Below are 18,501 nucleotides of genomic sequence, written 5' to 3' on the forward strand. Positions count from 1 at the left end.
GAACAGAGCACTGGCCCTGGAGCCAGGAGGACCCGAGTTCAAAACAGGTCTCAAGACACTTAACACTTACTAGCCATGTGACCTTGGGCAAGTCACTTAACCCCAATTGCCCTGCCCTCTCCCCTCCAAAAAAAATAATCTTGATGGGTTCTCTATGTACCCACATCATTTTCTTTAGACAATTCTTATTTTTCATCAGAAAAATCACTAACTGCAGGTCTGGATAATTGGAAGTCCCTCATCAACTACTACATTATGGCTCTGTGCCAGGCATGTGACTGGTTTTCCCAAACTGCTCAGTTTCCTCTTATGGCCCAGAAGGTCTGAATATTCTTAAGACAAAAATCCTATCTGTTGCTCCCTCCATTAATCTTCAGTCAAATGGTTTCCACCACTCTTTTTACCTTTCGTTTCCTTGATTTATTCATAAATTTCTTAATAGTCAATGTTACCAACCTTATTTCTTGCCCACATTTTGCATATCCTATTCCTTCTAAATTAGAGACAGACACATTCAGCCAGAGCTAGATGTAGTCTGGGCATGGATCTTATCCCTTTAAATCTCAGTGATACCTATTAGGTCAAATTTGCCTTCCTGCATTGGACCTCTATGTCACCTTGCTTTACACCTAGCCTTTGAACATTTACTATGAATGCATGGGTGTCTCAACTGCTACGCTGCTTCTGTCACTCTAACAATCCTACAGGACAGCTAGAGCTTGGTGGGTAGGCCCAGGTTGTTTCCACCCATCATCGTTTATTGAAGGCCTTTCTGACGAGATGTTTAAAACACCAGGTACATACATTTTTGCCAGCCTTTGTGAGGTGCACTCCATCCCTCACTAACATCTTATTTTCTCCATCTTTTAGGGCATATACTTGTGTGAATCACCAGCAGTCATCCAGACTCTGAAAAGTCCCAGGAGGTTTTCTATTCTGTTTAGATATATGCTCCAGGAAAACGATTCTCATCAGGACCACAGAAGCACTTCCTTGGTACTCTCAATTCTTCTGAGTCTTTTCCTTGACAGTTTCTGTGGCCCAGGTTCAGAGGTCCTTCTTATGCAGAGTCCCAGTAAACCAAACTTGCTTTCTCTGCTTACAGTATAGGCAATCCTGCCTTCCCGCTCTTCTTTGCACAATGCCCCATTCTCTTTTCTCTCTGTGCCTCTGCCCAAGCATGCCCACACACACCACAGTCCACAATCTGTTACTTCATTCAAGACTGCCCAAGCACTACCTTCTGTATTAAGCCTTTCCCTTCAGCTTCTCTCCACCCCTCAGTGACCTTGTATCGGTTCTATATACACTTCAATTCATGCTGTCGCCTTCTAGTGGAAAGTAAGCTCATTGACAGCAGACTGTTTCATTTTTGTCTTTGTATCTCCAGGGCCTGGTATATAGTAAATGCTTAATAAATGCTTGCTAAATGACTTTGTCCTACAATGCAATATAGATGTGGAGTTACTGAAAGTGAACAAAAACCCATAGTTTGGATTTTCAGCAAAATGTCTTAATTTATGCTACAGATTGTAGATAAAACTTCTATGAATCCATCACAGGGAGGTCAAGAAGTGACTAAATTTTTAGTGTCTTTTAGATGAACTTGAACCAACCTGTCTTAGTTCAGAACTCCTGAAGTGTTTTCAACCCTTACCTTAGCAGCTTCTATGTTGAGCATATAATATCTGAGGAGCTCTGTCAGTTTTAAATCTTCATCTGACGATACTCGACCCTCCACTTTCTATAAAAAGGAACAAAAACAAATTAAAGAACAAGTCACTAATTGTCCGATGAAAAATCCAACTGGGGTGGGGAGTGTTGTTAAACATACAAACACTTACTCGTAGCTTTTCAAATAGCTCAGCAACTTTCAGTAAATATCTGGAGGGAAAAAGATATAAAAGAACAATCACCTTGATTTCTAACAGAGTATTTGCTCATTCATGAAGCCTGAACTAAATCTTTTATCATTTGATAGATGACTACTAACTATATTAAAGGCATAATTGTCCTCTGCATTTAGCAAGCACTAAAAGTCTAATTTTAAATTTGCTCTGCTATAAATTAGAGAATTTCTGTCTTGCCCACCATACACAAACAGAATGGTTCCTCCACACCTTCCAAAAACAAAAACCATGCACAAAATAAAAAGGTAAGTTTCAAGCATTTAAAAACTATCACTGTTAGTCCAAATGTTCTAGAAAGCAATTTGGAAATTCACAGTGACCAAAATGTCCATATCCTTTGACTTCCACTGGAAGGGATAAAAGAAAAATCTCCTATATGCCAAATTATTTATAGCACACCTTTTTCTGGTAGCAAAGAACTAGAAAGAAAGTAGATGCCCATTTATTAGGGAATAGCTTAAGAAATTGTGATACATGAAACAAAGGGAATATAAGAGTGGAACTTATATGAAACTATACAATAACCGATGAAAACAAAAACAATATACTCACTGACTACACAACTTTAATCAAAGAACCACAAAACAATCAAAACTGGCCACAAAATTGTAACTGCCAAAAATTTAGGCACAAAGAAAAGATCTGAGAAATCTCCCACTTCTCTGCACAGGTGATGGGCTGTGGGTTTGGAATACTGCATTAGACTTTTCTGATCTATTGGTTAGTTTTACAGAATTTTTTCTTTATTCTAAGGGATGACTCTCTACAAGGGGATGAGGGAAGGACACGGTAGAAAATGCAGACAGTATTAAAACAATATCAGTACAAATGTGTTTAAAGAAAAAAATAAACTATTACCAGCCTCAGTTAAAAAAAGTTTAACATAGCCAAGGCCTCAAATGTGAGCACAACATATTTTTCTGCACTCAAAGCCTCACGGCAACAAACCAGGGTCACCCACTCTATTACAAGCGATTTATGTCAGTTATCGGGACAAAATATCTATTTCAGACCAAACATTCTGAAAAGCTCTACTATGCTCCAAAATTTGCAATTTTATTTAATTTCACACATGAATTCTAACAGAAATAATAAGTTCACATCAACAAGTGTTATGGGGAAACAAATCAGGGGCAAAGAATTCAGTAGAAAATCTTTAACAAAACCAAAACATTGACACAAAGTTAGAGAGGTGCAAATGAATTATAAAATGTAAAGCTTATTTCTAAATCCAAACCCCTCATTTTATAGATAAGTAAACAGACTCTTTAGGAGAAATTGCTCACGGCATCTGTTCTCCATCTTATGACTCAATCCAAAAGCTACTACCATTACTAAATTAATCAAAAGCATGATTTCTTTTCACGATAAAAGAACTGATTCTCCATGTCTCTTAACTACCTTCACCTCGAGGTCACTTTCAACCTGATGTTTCCTCTAGTCAGACTGCAGACTCAGCAGAACTAGGCTTTATTCTTAACTGCCACCAATATGGAGTCAGGTGACTTAACTAGAAGGCCAAGGCACCTCGCTGGGCGGAAATGTCAAAATTTCACAAATAAATGTTTGCTGAATTGAAACAAATACCACGTGATCTACAACTACCTTTCAGGTTGTAAGACTCAAAGCGCTTGGATACTTTGATGAATATAAACTGCTAAAAAAAAAAAAAAGCTAGTCTTTAAATTCAGAAGGTCAAGAAACACTGAGTTTAACACAGTTCCAAAGAGCAAGCAAGTTTATTCACAAGAATGATATAATGGGATTCCCTAAGTAATCCTAGTCTATTTCTAATTATAATATAAACCAAAAGAATCCTTTCCAAGGAAGAATTGTGGGAGATAAAGATGATAGTCTTAGCAGTAAACAAAAAGAGGAGAGGCCAATTTAAGAGTCCAAGACTACTTCCACAGCACACAGAAACTGATCAATTGACTACTTATTCAAATTTATAATTTGATTTCAGGATCTCCCTGAACTTTCCGTGCATCACCTGTCACCTCCCCACCCTCCACATCTTCTTACTTTTTGATGACAGTCGGCTCTTCTAAAGCGAGGCTATTCAAGCAGGCTGAAGTATGGATATAGTCATCTGCTACATCTGCAGAAACAAGAATAAAATTTTCAGTTCTATTGGAACAAAGCTGAAAACATTAGCTATTTTTCTTTCTTTTTCATTAACCCAGCAAGTCTATGGTAAGTACTTTTATGGGATCTGGTCATTCTGTCGGCTTTTGCACATGAATCCTTGATCCTATTGTAATAGTTGATGAGAAAATTCTTCTCTTGGTCAAAGAAGTCATCTACCTCCTATAAAGGGGGAAAAAAAGATTTTTTTTTAAAAAAAGTATTAAGTTAACCAAACCAAGAGAGAAAACCTGGACTAGCTGAGATATTTCCATAGAATAATATCTTTGGAATTCAAAGTTCACTCTGACAGTTCCTGAGTTCAAACATTCACATTTGGGATCAGACTTTAAAATGTCTTTGCTTATCATACAACATGTTAACTGTATTACTAGGAAAGAAATTAAAATAGAATAACATGCTAGGACCTGAGTATCAATAAGCAAGAGAAAAAAGAAACAAACTGAAAGGTTCAGCTAAGTCTAACAGTCATCTCTCCAATTCCTTCCCTTGCTCCCAAGAAAAGGAACATTCATAGTAACAAGTAGTAGCTAAAAGCCTATTAAAGGAAAGACTTGGAAACAAATCTTGGAGTTCAGCATCTTTTGGAGCAGGACATGCACTGCATCTGGCACAGTGTCTTTCACATAGTAGGAACTTAATAAACCCATCTGGCAATGTTCTTTAATTTATAAAGAAACATTTCTAGTGTAATGGGTGGGGTGCTTTTTTTTTTTTTGGTCTGGGACAAAATGGTAGGGGAAAGGAAAGAATGTGGAAACAAAAATTTTATATCTGAGCTGAAAGTTTTTTTTTTTAAGAGTAAGATTAGTGGACAGGAAGGAGCTGAAAATGAGAATACTTGGCAAGGTCAGAAGAGATTTCATTTCCTGTTAAAGTACAAGGCTGATAAAGGAGTTCTTAAACGGCGATGGCATCTCTGGAGCCTAGGAAGCTTGTTACAACACAGGAAGACTGTGTTCAAGATGTTAACCCAAGGAATGCCCAAGTGGGAACATCTCCCTTCCTGTTCTCTCTCTGCAGTGTGATCCCTCTGCATTAATATCAGCTGGGGGATAAAGGCTTTCCTGACCAAGAGGAAGCCACTCAATCTGTATCACCACCGGAAAGTAACTCTTATCAAAAGGCACACTGCCTAGTTTGGCCAAGAATAATGCATTACTTGACTGGTAAAGACAGTCCTATAATGGAGGAAACAAGGGATTCATTCTGTTACTTTGAAGGTATAGGAAGAAACTATTTTCTGTGTACTTGATAATGAATATTGGTTTATTTAAACAGAATACATAAATTGAATTCATAGGGTAAGTTTAAGAGACTCAATGTAACAAATGGTCAATATGGAAGGAACTAGGGTTCAATTTTCAAAGTCTGCTTAGATTTTTCTAGTTTATAAAAACAATGGAGCATAATACTATGACCATTTCACAAGAGGAAAATGTGATACTAAAACATATTGAAACATTTCTTGTAGTGACATCTCTCAAAATTGGTTGGCTATGTTTAGTCTATTTTTGTTGGTAAGATTAGTATGCCAACTTAAGAAATATAAAGAATCTGTAAAGCCATCTGTACCCTAAGGAAAAAGGACCCTAGACAGACATATTCCAACTACAGGAAAGTTAAATTGACCCTCTACTGTTGGGCTCTCTTCTATACATACCCCAATTTTAAGCTCTCAACTCTCTTCTGGCTGCCCTTTTGTTCTCCCCTTCTGGGGTTGCTGCTTTTCTATTCGTGAATCCTTACTGCCTGCCTTTCTGTTACCGTGACCTGCATCTTCCTTCCTTGGAAGGAAGCCCTATCTACATCTTGAGAGCTCTCCCTCCAGCTTCTACTTGTTGAGAAACCTGCTTTCTTCTCCCAAGATTATCCTTGTTGTAGCTGAAGTAGGTCACTGAAACAAAAGGGATATATTAGAGACCTTTTTTGATGCTCCTATCCCTTGGCTAATACAGTAGTTACTAGTGAGTTCTATACAAAGTGCTTAGGAAAAATATGGATGTAAAAGAGAAAATCCATCTTTTTAAACAATGTTCTTGATGGGAAACATTTTCATCACTGATGTGTTATAATGCAGAATTGCTTTCCTCTTCCCTTAGTAGAAGATGTAATTGCCAACTAATACTCAGAAAATAGAATCACATTTCAGGGAAAAAAAGTTAAATTTATTTACCTTAACTCCAGAAAAAAGGACTTCATCAGCACTTTTCACCACACTTTTAAAGAAGCCACCAAACATCTCCTTAGTGTTTTTTCTCCTAACACTTAGCTGGAATTGGGGGGGGGGGGTGTGGAGAAATGGGAGGTAAAAAAAGGAGTGGAAAAAGTTTTAAAAAGATGGTTCATGGAGTACACTCTACATATTATGAACTAAGAAGAATCATGACCATGTTCTAAGCCATTTACGATATTTATTTAATGGATGTGTGGAACATCCAATTCAACTGAGCTAAGCTGGAAGATAATTTGTTACGCCTAAACACAGGTCTCCCTACTTCCTGAAACTTCAATTCTTAAGATATGGTATAACATTGCCTGATCATATATAGAGATTTTTATTCACATAAATCTGAAACCTTTACTTAGGGTGCCTACAAAAACTATGAAGGAAAAGTCATATATACATTACTGCTTATATGTTAATGTACAACCTTTATTTAGAAAAAAAAACAACATTTAATTTAGTGATATTACGGGAGTCTAACACCCATGCAGCTAACAAGAGACAAGAAACCCAAACATGAAAAATCTCTGCAGCCCCAGTCACAAAAACCTCAAGAAGCAGAGCAGACGTGGCCAAGGGCTTCTCTGAACCACGAGTAAGTGTGCACACATGACTACTCTTTAACCTTAGGACTTCTGTCCACGTGAAGGGGTGCGGCAAAGGCAGGAGTGAGTGCTTTGGGAAGAAAAAAGAAAAATGACTTTTCCTGACAAGAAAAGATAATGAGTGAGTTAGCAAAATGCTTTCTGCAATGGCTCCATTTGAAATCTGAAAGCTTTTCTTGCTAACACTGTGTCACTAGTTTGTACTACACAGTGACAATCTTAGAACCTTCTCAGCGGGTTTTGGAGTGTACAGTGTAATCTTAACAGACCCTATAAAAGAGACGTGAGTGTCTTACATCCTGATCATATTCCAGGAAAACATGAAAGTTGCGATCTTTGCTGAGGACAGGATGAGAAGAAAGTCGCTGAAGAAAAACTTCATGGGATGATACAGTCTTCTTAAAGACAGCTAGATATTCCCTGAAATAAATGTACAGCATTGAGACCTACACTCAAGTCTTTGATCATCTTAATGATCCCCACTATTGATTAACCATTGGCCTATCAAAATCTGACACTAGAATTAGTGTGACAAATGGCATTTGATTATGTTGCTGTCCTCACCTAAGTAAGCAGCAGATCAGTAAAGAACATACTGGCATTAGCAGAAACCACCAAAATAAAAAATCAAATCAATAATAAGTATCATCATGGTTACCTCCCATTGTTCAGGTGTGATTATCAAGAATCATGCTAATCTAGTACCATAATGTATCAGTACCAGAGATAAGTCAGATCTCCAATCAAAACCAGCTATGTAGCTCTGAGCAGCCATGCAATTAACCCAAGCACAAAGTCTGAAATAAGCAGGGGTTTCAGTAGATTGTATCATCATTTTTTGCACCCTACCCCCCCAATTCCTTGAGTCTGTTAATTTTTTAACTAACCCACAAATTTAAAGAATAGTCTTTGGGTAATAAAAATTTGCTAATATTTGTGCCCATTCACATATAAGCACTGTACGACCTACTATGTATGTGTGTATAGAGAGGAGGGAGTTTAGAAGAAGCTGTTTAAGATTATATCAAATATGGCCCTGATTTTTAAAAGTTTACCATCTAATTGGATGTTTAGTGTCGAATGTATTTCTACTGTGGCAAAGTAAATGTGAAATAACTAGTCCAGATCCAACATACTCACAAATAAAATTCATATAATAAAGCGTTGGGAAGACTAGGAATATTCATAGGAATCCATTCATTCTATAATAATCTAATGAAGGCTGCAATGTGCAAAGAAGCATTTTGACAAAGATACTCAAAGACATGGTACTTGCCTATGAGGCAATAACCCAGGGAGAGAAGACATATATACAAATATAAGAATATAAAATCTGAATGATTGATTGTATAAAAAAAAATACTATGAAGGCTCAGAGGAGAGAGATAACTTCCAACTGGGTAGAAGGTATGATCAGGGAAAAACTTCATGAGTAAACATTTAGCAATTCACTAAGTAAATATTCCAAAGTACAAAATCCCATGTTTAGGGAACAGCACAAGAATAGGCCCAACTCAGAAAAATATGAGATGATTATAGAACAATAATTAATTCAGTTGTGGTGGAATATGTGGTATGTGTATGACTGGAGGGAGAGAAGACCAAACAGGTAGGTGGAAGCCAGACTGTGGAGCAACTCTAATTGTTAGGCTTACAAAGTCTGGACTTTTATCTGGCAAACAATGGGAAGTCATGATCAGAACTGTGCATTAAGAAAACTGTTCTAACACTGGTGAGCAAGATAGCTTGGACAAGAGTCTAAAAATGGAACTCTGATCATAGTACTGCAGCGGTCCAGGAGTACAGTAAGGAACGGTAACAGCAGGGAGGGGCAGATTGAAGAGATGCTAAAGTGGTAAAACAGGACTTAGCAACAATGTGGAGATGAAGGAAGAAACAGAAAAGATGACTCCAAGGTTTTAAATATGACACAGATAGTATATGAACATTAACAGAAAAGGAAAAGTCATGAAAGTCATGAAGAATAAACTTGCGGGATGGCAATCAGTGTTGACATGTTTAATGAAGTAGCCAGAAGACATCTAGGCAGTGATGTTCAGTAGGCAGCTAGGGGTATGTGTGTCTGTGTGTCTGTGTCTGTGTATCTGTGTGTGCCACTAAGAAAGCAGGTCAGTCCTTGGCATATAAATGAAGGAGGTAATACCTTTATGTAGGATAAGGGAAGAAAGAGGAGCCAGAGAAAGGCCAAATACAGGAAGTGAACTAGGAAAGCAGAATATTATACATGAAGTCAATGAAAGACTTTGGAAACTGTTAAATGTAGAGGAGGAAAGACAAAGAGGAAAAACTCCAAAGTGTTTCCTAGAGTTCTGTCCTTGGTCCTCTGCCCCTCCCATATCCCGTATTTTGATTTAGGACTTTAACTGGGTTTTCTAAGGTACAGTAAAAAGAAACAGTTATGGGATAATTATGCTACTTAACAACAGGGCAAAAGCTCTTCTATGCAACCAGCCCCCAATTAATAAGGACAGAACAAAGAAAGCACTTCTTTAGGTTATGAGATGAAAGGTGGTCTATTGGTAAGGTTGGGTTTATATCACAGCTATGCTCCTGTGTGACAGACACTGGATAATTTGCTCCCCTGCTCTGAGCCTGGTTCCTCTTCTATGAAGTGAAAGAATTAGAGGAGATGGTCTATAAAGTCGAGTAGATAACAATAAACAACATTCACATATAGCCAGTAGTCACTGAATATATTCTCTACACTTGTTCCACAGCCTCTTTCCTCTAAAAGGAGTCAGTAAACCAAAAGCCAACCACCAAAACACTACACTTACGCTTCTAGTTCTTGCTTCATTTTTGCAAATTCTTCTTTTGTCATAGACCCTTCACCTTCCCCCAGCTTCTGCATCTTCTCTCTGGGGCCATCAAAGTCAGGCTTTGTAGGAGCAGGTGGTATCTGCATTTCAACACAATATTCATAAGAACTCTTGACTATGACATTAAAGTAGATTTTTAAGAAATGCTGTTTCAGGTTATATTTATTCCTTTCTATACTCTACTGTCCCATTCTGAGGTCAGTCAATCAGCTCTAGAACAAGAACTGGCAATACTTAGGAGCAGAATAAAAGAACAGCTGCAGTATCATCCCACAGGATGATGGCAGACTAAGTAGCCATGGCAAATCTTACTCCACCCCACCTCCAATTAGTAATTCAGACAAAAATCTGTGGGATCTCCCCATCTTCTGTTTCTTTAGTACCACCAATATTTACATGTAATATTGGTGGGTGGGAGGAGGGTGTCTGTCCTAGACAAACTTGAGTTTACTTACTCTAGTCCTTCAGACATAAAAGGAAATATCTATGTCTTTCTTTAATTTACTCATTTGAATATTAGACTCAACTGGTAGATTATCATTGACAAAACCGGAAGATGGGACCTCGGGGTACAAGAGTTTTTATCCCCAAGTTTCAATATTTCCAAAACTGCAGCCAGCACTGAGTCATCATTAACACTAGAATTGGTTTCTAGTCATCAAACAAAGGGACTTCATGGGAATGTTTTGTTTTGTTTTAAAGTGCTTGAAGTTTTGGCCAAGTGGACACCCCTATTCACAGGTTCAACTGCCAACTAGGATTAAATTGTCAACTAGGATTCACCATTTAGGGTGAGAAACCATTTACATTTATCAACTACTTGGCAGGTCAAACTGCATCTGGTACTCCTTTACACATCAATTCATGGATGCAAAAACCAAAGAACTACAGGATAAGCAGAATGAAGACCATGGCATGGGCCTAAATCCTTGCTTGAGCAGAGTGCTACAATACATATTAAGAAGCACCTGTCCTGTCCTATTATAATACTAAGGATGAACATTTGTGGTTGAGTTGGTCTGTACAAGTCCTTATTTTATTGAGCTCACGCTAAAGAAAGGCCAGGGTTCAAAATGAAAAAAAAAAAATCCTTCAGATAAACTTTATTACTGAACTGCTTGCAGCCAATTCTATATTAAGCAGTCAAAAAACAAAGGGGAAAATAATGCTAATCTTATAACACTGATGGTGTTTTGCAAAATCACAACCATTTGAAAGGTTTTATCAAAGTATCGCCTATCATTTAAATGGAAAAATAATCATTTTGTTTTAGAGCTGAAAGATACTAAAACAAATTTTTGCAGTAGTAAGGATGAAAAAAGGTTATTTCAAGCAAAACAAGCAATAACTGAAAAGAGAACATCTGTTGCAGCAAGCACCCCAGTGTCCCCAGGGTGCCTGCTCACACAGGTTCTTGGATCTGCTTTGTTAAAGGAAAGCAACTCAAAATGGGTTAACAAGCTTACTTTAATCAGTCAGACATATATCGTTTACCTTGTTCAGGAGAAAAGGTCAGCACCCTGAACCTCAAAGTATACAGGCATAATTATCAAGACAGAAACATCAAGTAGACAGATTTCCAAACTGTCCAACCATTACATCCATACCCAGTCAACATCTGGGTTTCCACATTCTGGGTTTTTCAAAGCCGGGGGACTCTCAACAACGGCTTCCCAGAATTCAGATCAAATCACAGAATACTTCTCAAAGTGAGTCCCAAAACAAAGCTACACATCAGGGCTTATATAGCCTTCTCCTGGCTCAGAGAATGTAACAACCTTTTGGACCCACTGGCCAATCAAAAAGTATCAACTGAAAAACAAGCCTCCCCACCCCAGTCTCCAGGTGCACTTTAGCCTAGGGGCAGGGAAGATCTTTAAAATTTACATTCTTGTTACAACATCTTAGCAGGACAATTGGCTTCTTTAAAGCCTAAGCTCTTACAATGAGTCCTGCATATTCTTCGGTTTCAGTAAGTGTATCATGCAGCCACACAAAGTCTTCATGCTGTCTTGTAACAGAAAATTCTGGACTCTGAAAAACGGACAGGGTGGTCTATAAAGGAAGAAAAAAGGTTGAGAGATAACTATCAATTTCACATAAATGCAGACCGTTGCCTATACACTGCTAATAGCATGCCATCTTTCCTTTACCAACAATCCAATAAAATTCATGGATATTTTCATATCTATCAAAAGGGTACAAAATAAGCATAACCTAGCTTTATAGCCTCTCTTACCACCGCCCACCCCCCTTTCTTTCTATATATAAAATTACCTTTGTATGCACTGTGAACTTGACCTTATCTCTTTCACTGAGGGCATCAGGGATGTCAATCTGGAGTGAAGGATCAACATTCAGGTCCACAGACACGGATCTCATCTGGAAAACATAAAAGTCACTCTTCAATTTCTGTTATCTTTTGACAATTTACAGGGTGTGAGGAAAAACCTTAGTTTAGAAAATGTATTTTTTCATTCATTAAATTCAATAAACATTTATTAAATATCTACTATGTGCCAAGCATTGTGCTAAGCAATGGCATACAAAAGGAAGGAAAAGGACAATCTCTAACCTTGAGGAGCTCACAATCTAATGGGGAAAACAACACATAAAAGGAAGATGAAAAGTGGGAAGTAGGAAGAGAAAACCAGGTGTGGAGGAACATTATAAAAACATGTAGAAGGGTGGGTAATAGTAAGACAGCTGCCTTGGGCCTCTGGGGTGTGGGAAGGGCTTTCTGATATTCATCCTCTACCCTCTCCAATCAAAGGATACACTGCCTAGCTTTCCCATTGTATCTGTCTCCCTCCCTGTCCCTGAACCATCCTTTATAACAATAAAAAAAGTTTTAAAGAAAAAAAATTCAGAAAAAACTTTTTTTTTTTTTTAAAAATCTGACATTGCACAGTATTCCAAAGCTGCTGCTCCTGATCTCTGCAAAGGGAAAGTGAGGCTTCTGTAATGGTAATGGGAATTTGAAGATCTTCCCTGCCCCCAATAGGCCAAATGTAATCACATGGAGCCTACAGCGGAAGGAGTTTACTAAATGGGTGGAGGGGAGGGAGAGGATGCTGGCAAGTGGACAGCTAGTATTATGAGTGTGTGCTTGTGCTTTGGGACAGTGCTGCTCCCTGCAGTGATAAGGTGTATAAATAACTTTGTTGCTATGATGGATTCAGTTTTCTGGTGTTGGGATTTGGCTTTCTAGTGTCTGAATAAATGTTTTGCTTCTAACTTCTATATGAAGAGTCTGTTATATTTTGTGATTCAGAATTATGCTGGCATATTCATAGTTGCCATAGGTAAATATTGCATTGGCGCTACAAATTCTCATAAGTCTTCTTTGGGGCCATGTTTATTCTTCATAATTTTACATTCGGTTTTGAGCATTTCATGGTTATCTTTCTATTTACTTGCTATAATCACTGTACATAATATTTTCCTGGATCTGCTTACTTCATTTTCTACCATTTCATGTAAACTTTTCCATGCTTTCCTGTATTCATGCTCATCATTTCTTATGACACAGTAACATTCCATTACACTCATTGTACCAAATTTTGTCAGCCATTTCCCAATTAATGGGTATCTCCCTGGTTTTTAGTTCTTCACAAAAAATACTGCTCTATATATACTGGTGCATATGGAGATGTCTTTTTGTTAATGCCTTCTTTAAAGTATATGGCTGGCAGTGTAATCTATGGGTCAAAGGGTCACTTTATTTGTACAATTCCAAATTACTGTCCATAATGATTATGCTAATTCATGTCACCACAATGCCTGTCTCTTTATAACTGTTCCATTCAACAGCCATCTTTTGTCTTCTTTGCTAATTTGCTATATATGGGGTGAAACATTGGTTATCTTGATTTTCAGTTCTCTTTTTAGTGATCTGGGGGATTCCTTCCCATAGTGGTTAATTGTTTTAATTTCTTTTGAGCTCTGTTTGTATATGGGGAAATGGCAAAACTGCAGTTGTTAATTTGCATTTCTATTATCATCCTCGATTTGGGGTATGTTTTTTAAAAACATGCCACGTTTAAGGAACTGTGGAAAGACAAGCAAACATATACTGCTGGCAAAACTCTGAATGAGAGAAGTCATTACACTGTTCCCTTGACTACTACTGGCCATAAACCCCATGGAGGTTAAAAACAACCATGAAAAGGAAAAGGTTCAGAATATACCAAAATATTCACAATAGTAAAGAAAGCAAAAGAGCAAAATGAGTGCCCACAGAGAAGTGGTTGAACAAACTGTGATATATGAATGCAAAGAATTCATCAAAAGGAAACTCCAAATAAATGAAAAACCTGTGCTTGTCCTCAAGACCAGCTACTGAATATCCGTACCATCCTCTGGGGCACATGATGCCTTGAAGATCAAGGACTGTGAAGAATATTGCCTAGGATGTCCCATGCTATCATTCTAGCAGTTTACCTCTTTTTTTTCTTGGGAGAGAAGATAACCAGAAATTACTGATGTTAAAAAAAGATTTCTTTCCCTTACAATTTAGTCACTAAAACCAACTAACCCTTAAAACTCTCTTTATTGAACAGGCAGATTAGGGCCCTAGAAGGAAAGTGAAGACAAAAGTCCATGGCAAACCAATGACTCACTTTTTAACTCATTTTATGAAATGGGTTAAAATATACTAATCTCAAATTTCGGGGTTCCCCCCAAGAATTGAATGGTCAGAATAAAAGGTGTGATCATGTGGCAGAGAGGAAAATATACTCCCATGAGTCTAAGAACCTGAGTTCTAAACTAGATTCAGTTCTAAAACAGATTCCCTCCTTTAAGCTGGCTATTACTTCTTTATCCTGGACTTCATCCTCCTCATCTGTAACTGTGGGGGGTGAGGGGAGATGACTAAATGATACTGAAGACACAGAAACTAGCATCCTTTCATTTCATATGGCAAGAATCAATTACCTTAGAAAAAACATTTGAGTAAAATGGCAATTAGGAGGAATCTAGATTCAAAATTTTTAGATGTGCTTTCCTACTTCTGACTTCTTAATGCTAGAGCAACTTACATTCAATTAGCACTTATGTGCCAGACCCTAAGCTAAGCTCAGGAGATACAAAGAAAGGGAAAAAAAGCAGAATCCTTGCTCAAGAAGCTCCCAGTCTAATGATCTGGGAGACAACAGTAAACAATGAAGCACAAGCAAGCTCTATGCAGGATCAACTGAGAGTAGTCTCACGGAAGGCTTAAGGTTAAGAATGAGAAAGGTTTCTTACCTAAAGAGTGATTTTAGCAGAATCTTAAAGAAAGCAAGGGAAACCGGCAGGCTCTGATGAGTAAAGAGAGCTCCAGGCATGGGAGAAGAGGCAGTGAAAGTGCTCAGAGTCTGGAGATGGAACATGAGGTTCGAGTAACAGCAAGGAGGAAGGGTCACTGCATCACAGACTTGTGTGAAAAGGAGTAAACTGTCAGAAAGCTGAAGAGTGGAGGGGCACAGGGCAAGTTACAAAGGTCTCTGAAAACCAAGAGGATTTTATGTGATCCTAGAGGCATGAGGGAGCCACTGGAGTTTTCTGAATTGGGGCAGAGGGTGATGAGTAAGGTGGTGAGACCTGCAATTTAGGAAGATCAACTGGAGAACTGAATGGAAGATGGATCATAATGAGGAGAGACTTGAGACAGGGATACCAATCAGCAGATTATGCAATAGTGAACATGTGAGGTGCTCAAGGCCTGGCACTACAATGGTGGCTGGGTCAAAGAAGAGAAGACAGCATAAGAGAGATGATATGAGATGTTATAAAGAGACAAGAGGGCCTTGGAAACAGACTGGATATAGGGATTGAGAGAAAGTAAAGAGTCAAGAAGGACACCTCGATTGTGAGCCTAGATGACTGGGAATATGTGGGTACCCCTGACAGTAATAGGGAAGTTAGGAACAAAGGAGAATTTGAGGGAAAAGGTAATTAGTTTAGTTTTGGACCCAAACCCTTTAACCCAGCAATACCACTAATTATGACCATACTGTCCATGGGATTTTCTTGGCAAAGATACTGGAGTGGTTATGGAAAAAGGAAAAGAACCTATATGTTCTAAAATGTTTATAGCAGCATTCTTTGTGGTGACAAAGAACTGGAAATTGCAGAGATCCTCATCAATTAGGGAACTGCTGAACAAGTTGTGGTATATAATTGTGATGGAATACTACCGTGCTATAAGAAACAATGACTAATTCAGTAATTTTAGAAAAACAAGGAAAGACTTGCATGAAATAATGAAGCACAAAATAAGCACAAACAAGAGAACATAGTATACGGTAACAGCAATATTGTTTTAAGAATGACTCTGTGGGGTGAAGAAGTGAATAGAGCACCAGCCCTGGAGTCAGGAGGACCTGAGTTCAAATCCGAACTCAGACACTTAACGCTTACTAGCTGTGTGACCTTGGGCAAATCACTTAGCCCCAACTGCCCCGCCTCCCCGCCTCCAAAAAGGTCCCCCCCCCAAAAAAAAAGACTTTGAGCAAATGAGTTATTTTGACTATTATAAATATACAAACTAACTATGAAGGACATACAATGAGACTATCTACATCCAAAGAGAAAACTGAAAAATAAAAGCATATATAGAATAATTTTACATATATTTGCAAGTGTATATACGTACACACACACTCCCCCCTACTTGTGTCCAGTGGTAGAAAAGGAAAAGCAAGTTGTGCATAGTGCAGTTCCATGTGCAATCATCTTTTTTTGGTATTATTTTATGGAAAAAAAAACCAACTATAAAGGACATAAGAAAGATGTTATCTACATCCAAAGTAAGAAATGATAAATAGAAGTATGTGTAGAGTAATTTTACATATAATTATGTGTCTTTATGGCAGCCATTGTGAGAGGGTGGGGCTAAAAAAAGAGAAATTTACATAATCCCACTGCATATTTGATAGCGGACTCTTTTTTATTGTACTGTTATATTGAAATGCTTGTTTTATTCCATAAATTAAAAATAAGATACAAAAAAGAAATGATAAATGTGATGAATACAGAGAAGTAAAGAAAGATCTCCATGAAGTGACAGCGAAGTGAGCAGAGCCAAGGAAACACACACAAAATGATTACAATAATAATAAATGACAAGAACATCCACATACACACAAAGTAAGTGTTATGTTGCAAAATTATAAAGAACAAGCATGAGTAGAATGAGGAGACAAATGAGAAGACAGTCTTACCACTCATTTGCAGGGATGGGAGGTCAATAAGCATTGCATGCACATTGCATATATTTTCAGACTTTTTTCATGTACTGATCAGGTACGCTGATTTTCTCCTCTTTTTTTTTTGTCTTAAAAAAAAATACTACTTGGTAAATGGGATGGCTCCCTGGGTAGGGCAGGGAGAGAGATACTGGGGAAAATTATGGTGATATTAAAAAAAATAAATCAACAAAGTTTATTTTTTTAAAAAGATGTCATCAGCCAACAAGTTTGAGATGTCCAAGAGGCATCTGGAGATGTGAGACTAGAGGTCAGGAGAGAAGCTAGGCTTGACAAGAACATAAGTCCCATGAACAGAGAAGATAACTAATCAAATACAGAGGAAGAGAAGAGGGTCCAGGACAGAAACACAAGGGACCCAAGCAGCAAGTAAATGAAGATCCAGCAAAGGAGACAGAGAAACAGTCACATACACAGTCTTTCTAAGATTACAGAGGATATAGGCTACTTCCTGAGCAAATTTGTTTTTCTTATGTGAACTGAAGCACAACAGACAAACCAAATGGAAAAAATACAGTAGCTGGTCTTGTCACACCTGATCCGACATTACCTTGAGTTACAGGTCACAGTGTTTAGATATCATTCGGAATAAAGTAAAAGTGTCTCTGAACAACCCAGAGCTTAAAGGGAAAAGATATGAACACTGGCAGAATGACAAGCCATCTTATGACATGGAATATTTTTAAGTTAAATTTTGAAAGGCTATAAATGTTATTTTAAAAACTGAAAACTTAGATTCTAAAATCTTTTCAATTTCTATTCTAGAGGCTTACTACTTTTTAAGTGCTTTGTGATACTTGTCTTTTCTAAGTCAATTTAGCCTTGTTAAAGTAGTAGAAACCATAAACTAAGTGATATACAAAATAAGAGCTAAGTCTAGGTATGGAATGCAAACCACTAAGTTTAAGTATATATTTAGTCATAAAAGGAATCTGTCTTTGAAAATGAAAAAGCAAATCGAGTCAACTTTTTGAGAATTCTAGTTCTGGGGAACAAGTACTCTGGGTGACATTGTGATCAGATCAGAAACAAGAGAAGACAAAGCTAGTACTGAATGAAGGGGACTCCTCTCAGGAACTTCTTGATAAAGGGATCAGTGGGGTCCCACAGAAGACTTGAGAGATCAAAAAATTAAAATTTTTTAAAACAATGGATTTCAAGGCTGAAATAAACTAGAAACTAAACATGGGGTCTTTCATTGAACACTTCCTGTGTGTGCCCAACACCTCAAAAATATGTTGCTTTAAGGTCAGAAAGAAAATGGATGGAATCAAGCAATGCCTGGAAAGCACAAACTAGTTCTGGCAAGATGAAGACAAGGGTGGAGTAAATTTCAAGACTCAGTCATAAAAGAGGATAGTCATTCTACCCACAAAATATTCTACATCTAACTCCCCTCCACCCCCAATCTATCCAGCATTCTCTCCTTTAATCCAATCTCTTGAGGGAAAGAAATAGCTTTTCTCACAAAGGTGAAACCTCTCTACTTTTGTCCTGGATCCTATCTATTCCAGGAAT

The 18,501-nt window shown here is 37.8% G+C and overlaps 1 protein-coding gene across 2 annotated transcripts in view; it reads right to left on the bottom strand.

The window, feature by feature from the left end:
• The window catches only part of SNX5 (sorting nexin 5), a 50,948-nt gene that overhangs the window by 8,323 nt on the left and 24,124 nt on the right, over positions 1–18,501 (bottom strand). For both annotated transcript variants that reach the window (XM_069075462.1, XM_069075461.1), the window contains 9 exons: positions 12,008–12,112; positions 11,675–11,785; positions 9,689–9,810; positions 7,187–7,310; positions 6,235–6,330; positions 4,115–4,220; positions 3,936–4,011; positions 1,845–1,884; positions 1,658–1,744 (listed from right to left, as the gene is read on the bottom strand). In XM_069075462.1, the coding sequence (XP_068931563.1) occupies positions 1,658–1,744; positions 1,845–1,884; positions 3,936–4,011; positions 4,115–4,220; positions 6,235–6,330; positions 7,187–7,310; positions 9,689–9,810; positions 11,675–11,785; positions 12,008–12,112 (867 nt within the window). The remainder of the gene's footprint in view (positions 1–1,657; positions 1,745–1,844; positions 1,885–3,935; positions 4,012–4,114; positions 4,221–6,234; positions 6,331–7,186; positions 7,311–9,688; positions 9,811–11,674; positions 11,786–12,007; positions 12,113–18,501) is intronic.

This window comes from Petaurus breviceps, unplaced genomic scaffold (genome assembly GCF_028583685.1).
Source record: "Petaurus breviceps papuanus isolate PSGF00001 unplaced genomic scaffold, PetGlider_PUasm1.0 90919, whole genome shotgun sequence".
Taxonomy (NCBI): Eukaryota; Metazoa; Chordata; class Mammalia; order Diprotodontia; family Petauridae; genus Petaurus; species Petaurus breviceps.